Genomic DNA, 19548 nt, shown 5'->3' on the forward strand with positions numbered 1-19548 from the left:
CACACACACACACACACACTCTACAAACAAACTCACAGGATCCACACACACACACACACACTCATCTGTCCATGAGTTAACTCAGAAAAAAAACATCCAAGAAACATGCCTGCGCCAAAAGCTTTTGCTATTACATAACAAAACATGTAATATCTGTTTTTTTTCTTGACAATACAGTTTGCTGGAAACCTGTTATGGTGTTTTCTTATATGTAAGATGCAGTTTAGTATGTGTATGTGTGTGTGTGTGTGTGTGTGTGTGTGTGTGTGTGTGTGTGCGTGCGCACAAACGCAATTACAACATCGTTTGAATAAAAACAAAAGAAGTCACAGTAAAAGTGTGTGTCTCCTAACTCTTTAATAAAGAAGACAGATGGGACAGACAGATGTTAATCAACGCTGTGGCTCAGTCTCAATAAGCAGCTCTTTTATCCCATTTTTGGAAAACTCTTCCACCCACATCTTGTTTTAAATAAGAACATAAATTGTTCGGCAAATACCTGTAAAAGTTTTGCCCATATTTGCCGTAATTATCTGTTAGCATAGATGCTTTATATTATATCCAAATAAGAATTGGGAATTCACTTGTATTTAGTTCCATCTAAGGTTTGTTAAAAATAATCTCAGTGGCAAAGTGACAAAAGTGTGAGTCACTTTTTTTCTGAGGCATTAAAAAAATAAATCAATTCAATATCTGCAGGTGAAAAACATACAGTCACCATGGAGACTGAGCCACACAGAATAAGCCAAAAAGACTTGACACCATGAAACAGAAGCCATTGAGTTAGTTCCCCTTGGAGACAACAAGATAAAAAGGCTGTGGAAGGGGACAGCGAGTCAGACAAACAGAGAGAATGGGCATGATTTAAAGGAAGGGTACCATAAAGTGCTCTGTGCTCACCCTGCCGCCGTACTGCAGCATGGGGGCGGGTAGCACTCGCCCCGTCACGTGAGCCATCTCGTCGCGCACTTTGAACTGGAACTCCTGCACAAAAGGGTCTGCTTCATAGTTGGCACTGCGCACCTGCAAGAAAAAAATGACAGCGTAAATGCAGATGTTTTCATCTTTATCCATTAAGATGCTGATGATTAAGAAGGGCTTTGCTCAAAGGCATCTCAGCATTGGTAAAGGAGGGGCACCGGTTAGGGGATCGAACGACAACCCCCCAGTCATTAGCTTGCTTCCCTAGTGCAGAGGCCATTCTGAGTTGAATAATGTGAATAACTAGAATACAAAAACTATTATGGAGGGATCAAACTAAGCTGTTGGGTCCAGCTTTGTTTGATCTCTCTAAAATTGAGCCAAAGGGCAATAATAGCTGTTGTGGCCCTTTGCTTCTATTTGTTGAGTATGCAACAGATTTTCATTATGCCTCTTGATGAAATCTCTGTGTATCCATTTTAAAAATTGAATTTTTTTTATCTTTTATGTCATTGACACCTCTGTAGACTGAAGAAAATGGAAAAGAAAATTGGTGACAAGCCATAAAACATTCAGTGTCATCACCCTAATACAAAATGGATTCTTGAGCCCAGGGTACATGATCCACCTCGATTGCCCTAAATTTAAATTATTATGGATGTACAGCTGTGTTTGACACAGCTCCTCTGTCTTGTTCTGCCTGTGTTCTTGTGCTTCTTTTCTTTCTGTGCTGTCAGTTTTAACAAATGGTACAACTCGACTGAATCTTATACGGCACTGTGCAAAGGGTGACAAAATAAACAGAAGGGAGAGTTGTAGTATTAAACACATCCAAGTTCTTCGTACTTTCGGATTTTTTTGTTTGTTCGTTTGTTTGTTTACCCTTCGTAGACCTGCCATGTAAGGGGATGGACAACAACGCCTCCGTTAAAAATAAAATGACAATCTGGCAGAGGTGGTTATAAAACAAGCAATTTGATTACATGATGCGTAGCATAGCAACCACAATGTTGACAAGCCAAGCAACAAGTCAATTTGATGAAAAGGTTATGGTGTCCTGAATAGCTATCCTAAAGTGACATGCTGATGTAAAACACACTAAATCAAACAATTGATCTAATAAATTTATAATCTCCACACATTACTAAGAAAATAACAATGGAACACCATGACAGGATGTTCTGACCAATAAGAGCATTTATGTGCTGCATGAAGTTAAATCAATTATCACAGCCAGTTGTTTATGTTTAGAGCTACTAGTCCGTTAAAAGAAAGCCTCATGAACATGTGACACCTCTCAATGTCATTTCTGTGTTTAAACAGTGTCAATGAGAGAGGTAAAAGCAGGTGCCTCCAGAACTCACCAGCCTGCTGATCTCTTCCTGCCTGTCGGGGGCTGAGCGAGCGGTGGCTTTGATCATAGTGGAGGTCTGATTATCTGTCAGCTTCTTGATGCATCGTTGACCAGCTACAATGTTACACACCTGCAAGGAAACAAAGGCAAAAGCTTGAATGATAGCTGAAAGTGTACTTTTAATAACTGCAGCCGTGATTGAGTTTGTAAAAGATTTGCAGTGAACCGAAGAGCTGCGGTGGACCAGACCACAGCAAATTTCATCATACCTAGAGTTTAGCTATAGTATGAGGCTGCCAACAAAATAACCTGTTTTTTTTTTTCCTCACCTCCAGGGGCAGGTAGGTATGTTTTTGCTCCTGGCCCACCTGTAGACAGGGCAAATGTGGGTATTTAAGCTGCAGGTTGTACTTCTCTCTGAAGTACTGGGCTACAGTGCGCTCTACAGTCTGACCATTCTCCAACTGTAGAGGGAACCTGTGGCAAAAAGAACATTTTATGGATATATATATATAAAACAACATTACTAAAGGCTACATTACCATAGATATGGATGGTTTCTTTGATGGGCACATGAATTTGAAAGGACATTCGACTAAGTTATTCTACTGTAGATTACAAACACAGAAGGGCTACTTCAATGAATGACTAATGTTGACTGCATAATTTAGAGATGAGTCAGCCGTATCTGGTTTGTTCAGTCGTGAAATGGTGATCGCATCTTTTGTGGTTTGTGTTCCTCATCCTCATCCTATCCCATCCACACACCCCACCCAGATCCTCCTCTTCCCTCGCCCACCCAGAGGCTGACTCACGTCTGATGGCTGGCCGGCCGACGGGTTACATTGCAGACACGGTACTTCCTGCGCATGGTTCCACAATGCGTCACCTCCACCTTCAAACCTGGTGAATAACATGTGCCTGTGTATGAATGGCCATGTTTTTCACTCAAAATCGTTCTCCTTCACACATTAAAATACATTTTTATAAATGTGAATTTTGTTTCCAGAATTTACATCCGCACTTCACCTTTAATTTCTTTGGTGAATTTGACCCGGTGTGAGTCTGTGAGAGGGCGAGGCTGCTCATCGATGTTGTGGATGTCCAGCACTTCACACATAAACTGGATGACAGGCTGAGCCTTGTAAAAGGCAGTGGCAGATACTGTAACAGAAAGCCAGGACAAGAGTATAGTCAGATGCTGAACCCTTAGCTGCTCCTGATGGACTTGTTGGCACCTTACATAGCAGACCATGTGATTTGTGTATGACAGCACAGCAATGTTAAGATGGACAAACAGTGTGGAAATGCACTCAGTTTACCATTTTACCAATTTATGGGACATAGATCATCAAAGGTGATACTGATTGCTGTAGTAACATAATGTCTGACATGTACACCAACTGTCGAAGAACTGGGGATCTGGAGAGAGTAAAAATAACCATAACTTGACAGCATAGTCTGTGTGGAGAGTTCACCTTGTTCTCATACAAAGCTTTTTCTCTCACTGGAGCGAAACACTGACCCTGAGAAATTCAAATATGACAGCGGAAAAATGTAGATGACATCAGAAAGAAATAAAAATGCAGAAGAGACAACAAAAACTGTGAGAAATATACAAAAGGAAGCAGGAGACAGAAAGCGACAGAAGGAGAATGAAAAACAGAGCAAGCTATGCACGCTGTAGGTGGATCAGCTGCTGTGATGTAAGAAAGATGGAGTGATGCACAACAGGAAGACTGACAGATGACTACAGTGTGTACACACACACACACACACACCTGTTTGGAGGTGTCAATGAGTCGTTCATGTAAAAACAAAAAAGTCTCATTTCACTACAATATTAATTATTGTGTAATATTCATGTGCTTTTGATTACTCATGATGTCAAATGTGGGTAGAACTGTTTGTTGCTTTCGTGTGAGTGCAATCAAATTGACTTCATTCTTTGCCAGTACACAATGTCATGTTAAAGTTACAAAACTAATCATTACCAAATGGTTTGGTTGTGTGAATGGAGGAGAGACCTGAAGCGGCCAACTGACTCTCAAAGAGGAGAAGGCGGGAAATTGACACAAAGACAGAATCAAATAGAGTCAGAGGCTTCAAGCACTTGATGCAAAACAAAAGCTGGCTCAAGGAAATGTTCCACGCAGCTACCCTCCTGACCCCAGCAACACCCACCCGTCTCACTTGCGCAGGCACAACCACCCACTTACTCACACACACACTGCCCTCTGTCTCCACAGCAACCAACCAGTCAGCTCCTATCCAGCCAAGAGCTCTAGTTCCTCCAACTTTCTCAAACACACACACACACACACACATCAGCAGAGACTTGGTCTCCAATCTCCTGCAGTATGCATATCCCCAAACACATTCTCTACCATCGATTCTGCTACATATTTCCACAAATAGCAACAGATTACAATTGTAGCAGTTTATTTCAGTCTGAGTTTTTCCTCTGACAAGGGCTCAGCACTGGGGCCAATTACCAAACAGGATCTTGAACCAGTCAATGCTTTTCCAAGAAACTGGCTCTTAGCCTGTACAAGTATTCTATCAAATTTAATCCGCTGTCTTTTGAACCCATGAACCTACAATATCAGAATAAACCCAACAACATATAGGCCTTTCTTTATAAAACTCAAATGCATTTTTTTGTCAATTAATCTCAGTAACTGTTGATCATTCACAAGACTCATCTCCACTCTCACATTATTATCCATAAACGGATGAAGGGTAGAGAAAGAAGTGTAGTTTCGTTGCTCTGGGAAAAGAGACAGAAGAGTTGTCACTGCGTGCAGCCATTAATTGCAGCTGTGTTACTATTTATGCCATCCTTATCTTTAATTCATCAGATGGTTAACTGTCAATGGTAGCAATATGTCATTTGTGAATATTGGAGAAGTGGTCAGTGATGCACTTGCAGGAGTCCCATTGAAATGGACAGTTACAGAAAATAAGAGAGAGGTGCACATATTCTGTTATTAGAACTACTGGTTTATGTTGGGCCAAATGGAACAAGCATGGTTTTTGTGCACATGCATTATTTATACTTCTGGCTCTTGATAATTATCCAAAATATTTAACTAAATAGCTTTTCCAATGAAGTAATTCTCACGAGTGTTAAATTGTTAGATGAGAATTATTTCAATTCAAGCAAGCCCATCATTAATTTAATAAATTATGCACTCTAAAAATGGTTTGTATCTGTTTACGTATTCAAATCTAATTCCTGCTTTGACAAAGAACCAGGGAAACAATTCATGGGCAGCTCGTCAAAGGAGCAAGTTTTCCAAGCGCATCACTGATGACTTAGGCATGATTTTACAAACGTTAACTTTTGAAATCATTTCCCCTCAATGTCTGTGGCATGCTGCCAGTCTTGAATATTAATATAGTGACATTGTGCTGTGTGTGTGTGCGCGCGCGCGTGCATATTTATCAATCGTCGACAAGAAGCTACGTGATGTGGAGTTGCAGAATTGTAAGCATGAACAATAACATGCAAATAGTTGCAATTATATAAATTGTAAATAATTCACAGAGTGCGAGTGTGGAGTGTGTGCTGGTTCTCTGCTCTCTCTAAATGACTTAACCGTTGCATGTTAAGTAAAAAGCATGAGAGCAAAGGATGAAATTGATTTTGCTTTGCATCAGACAGAGAGATCCAATCAGCTGATGTAGACCAATGATATTAAATGAAAGGATAAGCTCATACAGCTCTATGTCCAGGTGATTCTCAGTCTACTGAGTAAAGCCAGCTGTTTGTATATTCTTTACATTGTGAGGCAACATGGTGGCTGTGTGGTGCAATCCCTGTGAAATCAAACCATGATAAAGAGTGGTCCTGCTCTCACCATCAATGTTAAGCATCATCTTCCACATGGCAGGCCGTACAGATTGGTGGAAGCCGAACCACACCTCCCTTCCTCCACCCAGGGGATGGTCATAGCCCTCTGGAGCTGAGAAGAAAGAGCGGCCCACTGGCGTGTACCTTGATGGAGAAAAACAGAAATTATATTATTATGAGCAAAGAGGGCCGATATAGGACTCATTGTAAGATCCTATTATTTCACCAAGTGGGAAAAAAAGGGAATGAGAATAAGGGTGGGAGGCTTCAGCAGATGAGAGGAAACGTAAGATGAGTTGACACATCCTGAACTTGCAGAATGCAGATCAATATGTGATCTACAATATCACATTAAGCCGCTCTTGGCACAGAGGCTGCATCAGTGATATGAGGGGGTGGTTACACTGCCTGGACCATCACTCTCTTATTATTCTGCTCAGGAGGCACATTAATAATTGTACAAGGATCACACTTTACTTCATGAATCCTGAGCTGACAATGTGTCACTATACCAGTGTAATACCTGTCCCCTACAAACAAGGCCAAATGAAAGGTGTCAATGTACCTGCTTTTTAATAATGGTCATGAAAAAAGATTTTTATTAAAACACCACTGATATTGTGTTTGACACTGCTCTGGCTGGAGCTTGACAAAGTGATATCTTGTGGAAGATGGTCTGAAACCACGTATTGCACTGCATGAGTTCCTGTTTAAGCCATGTTTGATTTCCGCTGGGATCAGAGTTCTGGTATTGATGGAAGTGCTCCTCTGCCAAAACAAATATAGAGTATTTACAATGATATGGATTCTATTTTACATTGTGTTTCTCTTTATAATCTGATGACTGAAGACGGAGGTGGGAACAGGTAATGATGTATTGGCTGTTTCTATACGACACTTATTCAGGATGAAACTAACGACAAAAAAGGGGCAACAAAAGGAAAAAAAAACAAACATCGTAGTTCATCACTGCCATCATAATTTGGTACTTACAGCATGTTGTAATGCACATACCACATGTCTTTTTAAAAAGTGTACCATCCTGGCATGTGTTAACACTCCATGTTCCATTTTGTACATGTGTGATTGAGCATATGCTTTCTTTATTCTCCTAAATCATTAAATTACATTTTCACCACCAAAATGCTGTTGGAAATTTGAACCTTTGATAAACACAAGCAAAAAAAACAAACAAACAAACAAAAATGGCACAAGAATTAAGAAAAAAAAGAATGCAACTCACTTCATGGATGGCAGGTGTCGCAGCACCACATCCACTGCATGTACAGGGTTGGTGCTGATGGGCTTGTCCAGCTCCAGGGGCTCAGGCATGCTGCGGCCAGTTAGCACCTCATGGAGCATGTGCCAACTGACCAGCGAAACAAACTTGATGGAAACTTTAAAGGGGCGATCCTTCCCTCCCTCGCCTGGTAGAGTGACATCCAGGTCCACCTGAGGGAGAGGACAACAGGGCAGGAATCAGTACAGAGAATTAGACTGTTTAGTGAAGGGAGGTTAAGTGGTTAGTTGTGGCCAGAAATGAGTTCATGCATTGGAAAGGTGACACTTACTGCTAAAAGTATAAAGCATTTTCAAGATCAGGTGATGAGATTTGCTTCGATTGTGCGTTTTCAGATAACAGAAATGGTTTGCAGTCATGTGCAGAATTATAAAGTATCTTTCTGTGAGTGTTGGTATCTGCTGTTTTTCCTGCTCACCCCTGTAGGTGCCACCGGCAGTGGGTTGGCTGTGTACAGGCTCTTCTTTCCATCATAGACAGGCCTGCGATCCCCAAAGATTGTCACCTTGAAGTGCTGCACCATCGAGTCCACCACCTCCCTGCACAACACGCAACACAACACGGGAATTTTCAGTTACACTGTGTACAGCACGATATTCACATTAAACAGTTGAAAATGAAGGTTCTAAAAGTCATCCATAAATCATGAGATTATCAATGAGCGGTGAGGTCACAGACTGAATTCAAATAACTCCTAATATGTGAATCAACAAATAGCTATTCTCTTGCACAGCACTGCATCTGCACACCTGAACATAGCCAGAGGGCTCATCCTACCTGTTGACTCGCCGTGGGCACTTGTCAGGCTTGATGTCCACCTCGTAGAGGTAGACATCCATCTTGGGGATCTCCACCTGGAAGCAGTTGGCCAACAGCTTGATGGGCTTTCCCATGGTGCCATAGCCAGGCCGCCGAGGCATGGAGAACAGGGACTGGGTCCCAACGGCTCCTGAGAGGAGAACAAGGAGAGGAATTACAGAGCAAAAAGAAGCAGTAGCCCCATGCTGCCCAGTCCTCCTGGAACTATGTATTAGAAGATGACATGTGAGAGCTGATTACTATGAAGGACTTCAACTCTGGTCAATGCGACTGCACTGAAATATTCAGTGAAATCATTTTAGAAAACTGCACCACTTTATGCATCCTCACTGGCTGTGTGTCCTTGACCTTGTATTGCATATCAACTGGATTTTATGTTTATTTGTTTGTAGTGTGCGATGTTGTTGTAACAATGATGATGCTGCTGCACTTAATTCCTATGAATGAATTCATAGGAATCACATCAGCATATGAGTTCTCGAGTTTGACCACCAAATCTAATTACTGCATTCTTGGGTACACACACAAACACACACACACCTTATAATGGGAAAATCAGTGAAATTCAAAATGTCAAGACAAATTCAGAGCTGCTGTGAATGGTAAATATATCGATGAATCCATCAGACTGACATTTGAATTGTTATACAACACAAACACATACACACCCACTTCACTGGCAGTAAAACCATGTTGTCGTACTTTGGTGAAGAACTTTAAATTTGATCTGACCTACTGAGAACGGTAGAGAGATGACATGTGTTGAGGGAATTTCACCAGTACCAAACTCAGCCACACACCCATGATGAGAAACAAAACAGCACTTTAAACACTGACAGATGCACAAGTGTTTTACTGTGCATAAACTCAAGAGCAAACAGCTGCGTACGTTAACAAGGCTTGAGTCTAAACACAGAACTCACGTTGGTGTCTTGTCAATATCTGTGATATGACGATCAGGACAGCAAGCCAAAACCTACATCTACAATGAAAAGGAAATGCTAGCCAGTTGCCTTCAAAATGCCCTTGTATCATTTTCAATGTCATATTTATTTAAAAGCCAGCGCGTGATGATTTAAATGAATACATAATGAGTTACAATTTCTCCTAGGTTGATCCAGGCCAAGACTGATGAATCAAGTATTTCTGGTTGTTCTTTTTGTCGCACTATGAGATAAACAATTCCACATTTGTTCTAAAAATGTTACTACTGCTGCACATGCACACGCTCCCAATAGACCATGAGATGTCTCAGACATGAGTCACTTTAATCCAGAAACAGAAGAGTTCTTTTCAACTCAATGTGCCACACTTATAGCAGTGCTATTTGTCTGTCTATTTGTGTCTGCGGGCGCTCTCCTGCCACACCACACTTGAGAAAACAAATGATTATTAAGCAGAGTTCGATCTACATTGGCTTGATGCTCTTCCATCTCCACCAGCAAAACTGAGCCAAATGTGCAATGACAAATGAGTATAATGGTTGAGCGTGATTCATCACTTGTTTGACTCATAGACTACCATCTGCGGGGGATGTTGGGGTTGAGGGCCCTGCTGAAGGGAGGTTTGTAAAACTCCCAGACAACAGAACAGAAACCTTCTGTGAGGTAACAGCAAATAACATGAGCAACACTGTTTGTTTACAGTCAGGCTGAGGAAGCATGTGCTGCCCGTGCTTTCTTTAGCCTTCTCCTCTGGTGGGCTGTGGCTGAAGGCGAACAGGGTTGATGGGATGCAAAGGACCTCCATAAAAAAAAAAAAAACCCACCTGCTAAGATAAAATGACAAAAAGCAAGCGAATTCTGCAATTCCAGCCATTGTTGTTCTTCACACACAAAACCATGTCCACATAAACTTTTGTGATTGTAATTCTCTTGAGGCCTCAAGCAAAATTTGTAGCAAAAACAAGGGAGACAGATATTCCCCTAAGACTTCATTAAGGTTACAGAAATACACTTGTCTACCACAAGTGGTGGTCTGTCTCAGACTCCAGTTCATTACATTCTAAGAGAGATCTCAACCAAGACATCCTGGATCCAATCACTAAGCGCCTTCAAAGAGGGCGTTCATTGAAGAGGACTTTTCCTGTGCTGATGGGCCTGGTAGAGCTGGCCAGTAGGAGGAGGACAGCAGGGAGTGGCAGGATTAGAGAGTGGGCAGGCTTGGTGTTTTATGGCTTTCATCTGCCTCTCAGAACTGGCTTCAGTTCAGCATGAGTCAGAGCGGCACTACGGCCACAGAAACACACACACACACACACACACACACACACACACACAGCGGAGCATCCTGCTTCTCAACTCAGCCATGGATGACTTACAGTAGAGTTTTACGTTACTGTAGTATGTGCCTGATAGCACAGACTAGCCTGCCACTGCAGTCATGATGTGACTGACTGGTGATCTATAAAGAGTCAAACAGGGATCAAAACAAACAAGTTGTGTGGGTCTAATCAAAACACTGGCCCCATCACCATGATTTCTGGCTAGCTGGTCTCTGCATTCTTTGGCTTCCTGTGATTATGATAGACCTCGGGTTTATTCTGTCACTTGCAAATATGCTTGGACTTCATGTGATTGAGTTGGGATTTAAAAATCTCTCTGTTATGGTAACAAAAAACAATTCACATTTCTTCAAGAGCAAACGTGAACTCGTTGGGGGGAAAACTATTTGAGAGTTGATTGAATAATGCACATTCCTAAAAAAAAATATTAGACAAAATCCTCTTATGAGGGGAAAGGCTTTCATTTTGTGAGAAAGTTTTCCTTTCATGTGGTAGGGTACATTATTCTTTTTGGAACTGCTATGTAGCAGTCAGTTAAGCAGTCTGCCAAATTTATCTGGTGACTGCTGCTTGCTGTCAACACAGATGGGACCTTACGACATCACGCAGATGGTAGGCAACCAGCTAAGATGGTGAAAATCTACCAGGCATGGCATGATTATGTGTTTTGCAACATTTTGTGAAGAGGCAACTTGACCCTGATCATAAAGCACCAGATCAGATACCTCCCTCTAATCTCTTTCACTTGAAAACTCTTAAACGTTTGTCCTCCACAAAATGAAAGTCTGTTCCAACTCTTCTTTTATAAATAAAACTCGCTTCTATGTAACCAACAAAAGATGGAACACTTGAGTTAACGTCAACCTTCAAGGCCTTATTGACCTTCACTGCAGCAGAGAAGCTGCAATTTGTTCATCATGTTGTCCCTCCAAGAAAGATTTTACCTCTGACCTTTGCCTGCTGTAACATTAGCCCAAAGACTGACATGCATAACTGGTCACAAATATACTCCATTTTGGACAGATCTAGTTTTAACAGTACGACTACTAGCTGATCAATCCCCTACAGCAGGGCATTCTTTAAACTGACTTTCAGCTGGATCTGGTGCTTTTCAAATCACTAAACTAAGCCACTGAATAAAAGGCAACTTTTGCTTTATAAAGATAAGATAATAAAGAGCAGAACCTGGAGCAATCAAAAAGAAACGTGGTGCAATGTGACACCACACAGAAAAACACTACTGACTCTGTCTAACCATTTTCTGATTTTTGACTCTGATATACTGAAAGAGCTCAAGTGCGATCAACTAAAATTTCCCCTTGTCGAATTAAAAAATGCTTCACATTGTGTGAGCACTTTCACATAATTACAGGAAGGGCACGCTTTAACAAACAGAAGAGAGAAGACATTATCCACCCCCTGTCTATCAGGTTGTTTCTCATTTCCTGAACCCCTTCAGAGACACAGCAGGCACTTTTCCACATCTTATTCAAAGTGTGAATGCTTCACCATCATTTGCCTCCCAGTTCTGTATGAAACATATGATGACAGAATGGGGGGTATTATTGTTACACCGTTAAACCAGAAGCAGAGGAAGACACAGAGCCAAATAGATGTTGGTGTCAAAGGATGAGCCAGCCTGGTGGCGCGCATGCACACACTCTCTCTCTCTCTCTCTCTCACACACACACACACATTATATGTCATGTCCCCTCAATCCACTAGCATTAGCTAAATCCATTAGCTTATTGCAGTAAAGCTGTTGTATGATGTGAAAGAAAATTGCTATGCTGCTAAAAAAAAAACAAAACATAGGTAATCCTCAGGAGTAATTCCTTCCAATAGAAAATAAGCAGAAAAAACTGTGTAAGTGCAACACTTACAATTTATAACAAATTTCACTACAAAACTTGAACCAAATGGTGCAGGTAAAATAAATCAACACTATGCAATAAAATGAGGACACTCAACAGAAAAATTTCAACAGGAATACCAGCCCCACAAATGTGAACTCACTCCACTCTACCGCTTTGCAATACAACACAGTCGCACTGTACATAGTGGGCCTTGGGCCAGAAAAACCAGGGATAGTGAGAAGCTAGGCAGACATCCAGTCCCTGCTAACCCCCAGTATACAAACGTCCACGCTGCTAACGACGAGCACACAAGTCCACACACACACAGACGCACACATACACACACAATACAGCTGTTGTGTTTCTAATCCAGACAGGCCTGAGCTGTGGGAACACTGAGCAAGTGCTTAGCAGCAAGGCACAATGGCGTCAGTCACAGAAGGCAGACCCTGGAGACACACACACACACACACACACACACGCACAGAAATACTGATAACTGATGAGGAAGGACTAATACACGTCACAAGCTGTTGGACTCCTCCCTCGTCATCCTCAAAAGTGTTGCATCGGGCACCCATAGGAGTCACTGCCATCTTCTGCCACTGATTGACACCAGCAAGCAGCCACAGGCTATCGAGGGCCTGGCCAGTCACAACAACATGTAAAAATACCTGAATACCTCCTGAGGATGAATCTGAAGCAAGGTGACAGATACATGTGAGAGTGAATGAGATACAAAAGGTAACAAAGGTAGTCAAGGTGAGTCCATGACAGGGGAATATTTTATATGAGTAGTGGAGGAAATAGAGGATAAATGGAGACTTCTGTCCTCAGCCTGAATGGAACAGTGGACAGGAGCCAGATATTGTAAACTTTTTATCCGGAGAAGGGCTGATTGATTGCTCATCACTGAGACAGTTTACATGCACCTAAACAGGGCAATTCGATTTTCGAATAATTGCCACCACTGCTTCTACTGACAGAGAGCTTAGTCATCACGCCGATGCAACGGAAATGTAACTTCTTTATCATGCTTTGTCATTCATGAAAAAACTGAAATGACATTCGAAAAACTGGGGGAAAACTTGATATCTTCTATTTTCTAGTAATGCACGTCTTGTAAAACCATTTCCACGATACAATTTGCTCACATTAACCCCACAGATAGAGCCTGATCATGTACGACTCAACAGTCTCTTGTTGCAGCAAGGCATAAGAATTGTTAAGATTTTCTTTATACCGTTACCAATACCAATAGTGTTTATTGGCCTAATTCTTTATGGATTCCCGATCAATCATTTAAATTTTCTAGGTAAAGGAACAATTATGCCAAACCTGCTTGCATGGAGTGATGTTATTCCAACATAAGTGTGCATTCAATCTGTAACAGACATGACGCCCTCGTACTTACAGTTTTAAATACATTCCAAGGAATTTAAGTTGCATAGACAGAGGGTTACTGTGCCGTTCCCTCATTTTACTGCCACTAACTAGTAGAACTACTACTCATCTTTCTGTTATATTACTTCTTCTACACCATGATGATTCCATTTGTCCAGCAGAGTAAATGCAGGCGTTAGAAGTCATTGCTATGGAATGCACAACTGTGCGAAAAGAATATGCTGACATCAATAAAAGTAATTGATGTGTTCAGAAACATGCGATCAAACGGTCGAACAGAATGCTTCTCTAATCCCATCCTTCGTTGCAGTGCTGCCTTTAAAAAAAAGAACTCAAAAAAGTACAAATGTCATGTTTAGAAACCAAACCAATCTGTGGGCTCATTTTTATTGGCCTAAGGATGCCAGACTAACAAATGCAAACTATGGAGAGGACTCTCATTAACCCCTTGCATCCACTATACATTTAGCTCAAGTCGTGTCTTTCCAATGTATTGGTCCAATGCAATGGATCATGGAAACAGTTCCACTTTCCCCCCCCCTGCAAAACAATCCTGAAAAACCTTTAAATCATAATGCCTCAGCTGACTGAACAACATAATTGACTTTAGAAGAACCAAACAGAACTCAGACATGACAGATATTAATGGCTGTGTGACTCAAGCATTACAAAAGGCGTTAGCTTCGCTTCTTGTCTGGCCTAAAAGTTCTTGATAGGAACAAAATCAATAATTCCTTCATTGTGAGTTTGTTTTTGGTAAAGTGAGTCCCAAATAAGACAGAAAATCTCTAAGCAGATAGATGAAAGAAAGATGATCACTCGCTGCAAAATTTTATGTTCAGGATTTTACTTTATTATAAATGAAGTGAAACAAGGTTCTGACCAAAATCTGCTATTGATATTTCAGTAAAAGATTTGCTTAACCCTACACATAGGTTTAAGATAAAAAATAATTCAAATTGTGACTTTATTGGGACAAACACGGCTGGTATTGAACTTCACTATGGACTGTGAGCAATAATGAAGAGATATTTGCAATGTTTCTCTCTCCCACTGATTAAAATGACTGACTGCTGCCTCTCCTCTGCACAAACATACATATTTTCCAATCCAAGTCCCTCTCTTCCTGTCCACAAACTCCCCCTTAAATGAGCCCCTTGCAGATCCCCCAAAAAACAGGTCTCAGGAAGGGGAGGGGAGGGGAGGGGAGGAGGTGGAAAAGAAGCGTGGTCTGGCTGCTCTGACTTCTAATCTGTGACACATCACCACCTCCAGCCTCCTCCACATCTGCCACAAAACCAAACAATACTCAAGTTTGATGAAAGCCAAGGGGAGCAACCTGCTACTTCACCAACCCAACAGACTCCAGACCCAGACCCTCCAATTAGTCATGTACAGTTTTAAGCTGAGGCAGTTCTACACGATCGCTGGCAGCATGACTCAGCACTCCTAAAAACATGCAGTGAAGCAAAGTGACCAGAATTTGATAAATATCGCAACAGCTGCAACAATTATGAAACTGCCACTAAGCAACGTTCAGTACTATCATCCAGCAAACCGTCACTTTACGATTCGAGAATGTCTGACAGTCTTCCCTTGATGAATGACATAAAATCAAAAATGATCAAAATGGCTTTAAGTAATTTCTGTTGACTACTTTATTTGATTGTTTCAGCATAAAACAACAACATATTTGCAAATTTTAATCATCTTTAAAATGGTATGTGTTCATGAAAAAAAACAGTTTGGAATCTTCCAAGAGGGGATAGTTGTTGTTTTTTCATAGTTTTGGTAAAAGGAAGCCAAGAGTTAATCTCTCTGGCACAATGAGCCCCAAACAGCAACAGCACACTGAATTCTACATAGCAACCTACAACAATATGGCAATGGCAAGCCTTATGGGTGGCTGGGGTTGCAGACGGGGGTTGACTATTGTCAGTGGACTGCTTGAATGAACTGAGTATTATGGGGAGAGACTACAAATTAAGCACTAAGCCCTCCCTCACAGCGGACCTCATTGCCCACACAGAACCAATCTACTGGGGGAATGACATGGAAGGCAGAGTTTCTCACTGGTGCAAAGAGAGGGAAATAGAGGCAGTAACCAAGGCTGGGAGTGGGGGTGGGGGGTAGTAACCGCCTGTGAACCAAAAAAGAGCGGGAAAACACTGATGTGTGAGGAAGAATGAGGGTCAGGGAATGCAGACAAGAAGAGGAATACAAGTGAAACATGAGCAGAATAAACACAAAGTAGAATATATTGGATGACGAACTGAAATTTCTATCAGTGTTTCAAATGTGGAGCTCCCAAAGATGCAAATCCAACCAACTCCAGGACCACAAGCTGAGTCATCTCCAGCTAACTAGAATCCCACCTGGCCACCAGGTGTGGTGTGACAGGTGCAAGGTGATGGAGATCCCCCTGCTGTACTGGATCAGCCACACCTCATTCATTATCTTCCACTGAGGGTGAAGACACATAGACAATGAACAGGTGCCAATGAAGGCTGAGCATTACATCGTCTCACATCGCCTGCATCAAAGCCAAAAAGTTGAACTTGAACACTCGGCAAAGCCTTCAGCTAATGGTAAGAAATTTGGCACCAGTGTGTCAGGGACACAAATTTCATTGTGCAGGCAACTATATGTGTACTGTGGTTGTAGCCATCAGGGATCGTTGCTATGATATCCACAGAAAACAGAACCCTGCTGGGGCAAGAACACAATGATAAATTTATGTCTCCGTTTAAGTTAAATTTATCTGTGAGACCTTACGAAACATCCTGACTCCTGGCTTCAAAACTCAGTCGTAACCTGACCAAGGGACAAGATGCGGGCATCCCACAGAATTAGCACATCTAAATGGATTTCACTCCTTTATGGCTAGAGCTCTGCACTCAATATACCTCCAGGTCTAATCCCTCTAAAACAGTGCCACATGATCTGCTGATCAAACAAGTACTGTGTAAAAGAGGGACTGTCATTTTCTTAACAGGCTGTGCAATCAATTTGCATTTTCTCACGCCACTCTCCAAGCCACTGGCTGATGGAGGGCCCCTTTTAATCATTCACCCATGTATAGAGCTTATGGGTGGACCTGCAGCAGTTGGTGGCACACAAGTGTAAACCAACACCAACTGACACAATATCAAGGCTTACATGGACAAGACACAAAATGGGCCATGAAAAATGCCTCTGTCTTGACTCTGTAAACGCGTTAATGTCTTCTGAAATGAAAGCATCAATATGAAGCGTTCTCAGTCTGCTGTTTCATAAAGCGCTGTGAGCAAACACACCAGTACATTCACGGTGAACGTCCAGGTCTGTTTTGCTTTTGCCAAACATGTTGATCAAGGAGCTTCGGGAAGTCAAGGAAGTTGTGACTAAAATGTTTCTCAGGGAAGTTCAACACATTTCATCTGGTTCAAATTTTACTTGGGCTCACACACCTGCCTGAGCAAACACACACAACTGTTTTAGTCTCATTGTCAAAACTGAAAGTGCTTGGTTACTGGGAAAACACATCCTGGCTGCTCATGCTACACACTCTGGGAAATGGACAAGCAGAGTGGGCTCTCCCCACAAAGAGGAGGTGGGTGAATGGGTTAAAGGTCAAATGGTGTAAAATGTGTCACTGGCTGATCAAGAGTACCTGGCATTCAGTTTATGGTCACAGTAGTGGGAAGATTCCATTACAGCTGAGACAAAGCTGGGCAGTTCAGACTGTTGAACAGCCACTAATGAAGAAAGGGACAGTTTACTAGCTATGGAGCTCTTGGCACGTTTTTGCACAAGACACTACACGATACTGTGTTTTCCTCTGTCTTCATGTCAGCACTGTGGCTCAGGAACAGGTAACTGATCATATCTAGTTTTTAAGTTGAGGGGGAAAACAAATGTGCACATAAGAACCTCACAGGTTTAACGACATATTTTTATCCAACAAACAACTACAAGGGCGCGCCCTAGTCAAGATGCATGTAACATTTCATGATAAAAATGACAGATGCTGCTCCCTTCCACCAACTTTCATGGAAACTAGTAGAAAATCCTGCTAATATTCAGACAAACACAGAAACAATTGAAAATGTCCAGTCTTCTTTGCCATTTACACCTGAGAAGCTGCTAATTGTTTACCATTTGTAAAACAACTTTATTTGGATGTATTATGTGCACACACACACACACACACACACACACACACACACACACACACACACACACACACACACACAGTCTTCTGAATATGTCAGGTCAGTGTAGGGTCAGTGGGTGACCATGTACCCAAGGCCTTGAAAGGAAAGCTGGAGTAAAGTACCCACCATCACTGTCAGTTCTCAGGTAACTGGCCGCACTGGAGTTGAGATGGCTATATTCAACACCTCCGGCACCAGGAGGATAGCCATGATGACGTGTAATATACCTAATCTCCATTTCGTGATAGATGTAGATGCTGATGAGTACACACTGCCTTCAATATTTTGACATTTGCCTTTCATGATGAGTCAGATATTTAGAAAGGAACATTGATTCTGAGGAAGTTTAATAATTCATACATGATAAGAAGTGGCGCTGAAACCAGTTCATGTGTAACTCATGCTTTATCAAAATGACATAGGCTGAGAAACTCCCAGACGGCCAAGACCTTCATTATTACGTTTCACTACTTATTTACATATAACCCCAAGCAGATGTTACTTCCGCTGAGGGACATCGTTTGAAAACGTCACAGTCAAGCATGAAGGAGCTTAGAATCACTCACCTGTAGTTCCGATTTCCATTCATGAGGTCCCTGCCCGGTTTACTTCCCGGATCACAGTTGCTAAACGTATGGTCCTCCTCCTCCGTTCAACCCGGTGTCTCCCTCGGTAGAGCAACGCCTCTGCAGCGCTGTGTTGTTGGTTGCCCCGGTCTCTACAAGCTCGTTCCCAGCCAACTGTCAAAGGGGGCCCTTCGGTACGGTCGTATCACCGGCCGAGGCCGGGTCTGCGGCGTCCCCCGTGTCCTCACACCGCCGCTTATACACTGTCAACGTATCCAATCGTATTCCACTGCCACGGGGAAGGCTACTGGCTGCTCGAAGCGACGCTACGGCTGTGGGGACCTGCTAGTTAGCAGAGTTAGCTTGCTAGCCAGATTTGGAAAAGTGTCAAGATGGGACGAGAGGAACTGTCAGGAGATCATCTCCGCGGGGTCATCGAGTCCAGTTGAATTCGTATCGATGGTAGAACACGAACAGAAACGACATTAGTTCATGTCGACGTGAGCGTCGGGGGTAGCAACAGTAATTAGCTAACGTTAGCTGGCTAGCTCGGCAGTGGATACTTGGAATTCTGAAAGACGACGGTTACTTTTATCGTATTAAAAACAGCAGCGTTCACGACTAGGTTTCCCGAGTGTTGTATCCCATCGACGTCGTTTTCTGTGGGTTGTATCGCGGTGCAAAAATCAAGCTGTCAACGCCGGTTTGTGTCCGCAGATAAGTGTTCAGATTTTCAGGCTGGTTGACAGATCAACTCTGCAGGGCTTCGGCAAACCAGCTAAATATGGTGAAGTTGCCTTTCTGACACCGACAGGAAGAGGTGGGCTCTGTCACCTGACGTCAGAAAAATCACTCCGCCCTCATGAAAAAAAGGCACCTGACGTTTACAGTGTTGCGAATAGTTTAGAGTACATATTCTTACGCTACTAATTTCTCATCCAAACTAATTTAGCGACAGCTTTCCTGTAGAAGCCACTTTCTTCTGCACAGGC

At 42.2% G+C, this 19548-nt stretch overlaps 1 protein-coding gene across 4 annotated transcripts in view; it reads right to left on the reverse strand.

Annotated features, from left to right (window-relative positions):
* The window catches only part of ago3a (argonaute RISC catalytic component 3a), a 29134-nt gene extending 9758 nt beyond the window's left edge, over nt 1–19376 (reverse strand). Inside the window, exons 1-10 of one of the 4 annotated variants that reach the window (XM_086217974.1) lie at nt 18557–19376; nt 8209–8380; nt 7850–7970; nt 7375–7583; nt 6139–6275; nt 3305–3439; nt 3091–3178; nt 2605–2752; nt 2286–2405; nt 901–1023 (exon numbers count right to left, since the gene is read on the reverse strand). In XM_086217974.1, coding sequence (XP_086074100.1) covers nt 901–1023; nt 2286–2405; nt 2605–2752; nt 3091–3178; nt 3305–3439; nt 6139–6275; nt 7375–7583; nt 7850–7970; nt 8209–8380; nt 18557–18575 — 1272 coding nt within the window. In that variant the 5' untranslated portion in view covers nt 18576–19376. Of the gene's footprint in view, nt 1–879; nt 1024–2285; nt 2406–2604; nt 2753–3090; nt 3197–3304; nt 3440–6138; nt 6276–7374; nt 7584–7849; nt 7971–8208; nt 8381–18556 lie in introns of all 4 variants that reach the window. The other 3 variants (XM_086217972.1, XM_086217973.1, XM_086217971.1) reach the window with 3 other exon arrangements.
* Between the last annotated feature and the right edge of the window lie 172 nt (nt 19377–19548).

Source organism: Aulostomus chinensis, chromosome 11 (genome assembly GCF_037954235.1).
Source record: "Aulostomus chinensis isolate RoL2024-O1b breed Wild chromosome 11, RoL_Achi_v1.0, whole genome shotgun sequence".
NCBI lineage: Eukaryota > Metazoa > Chordata > Actinopteri > Syngnathiformes > Aulostomidae > Aulostomus > Aulostomus chinensis.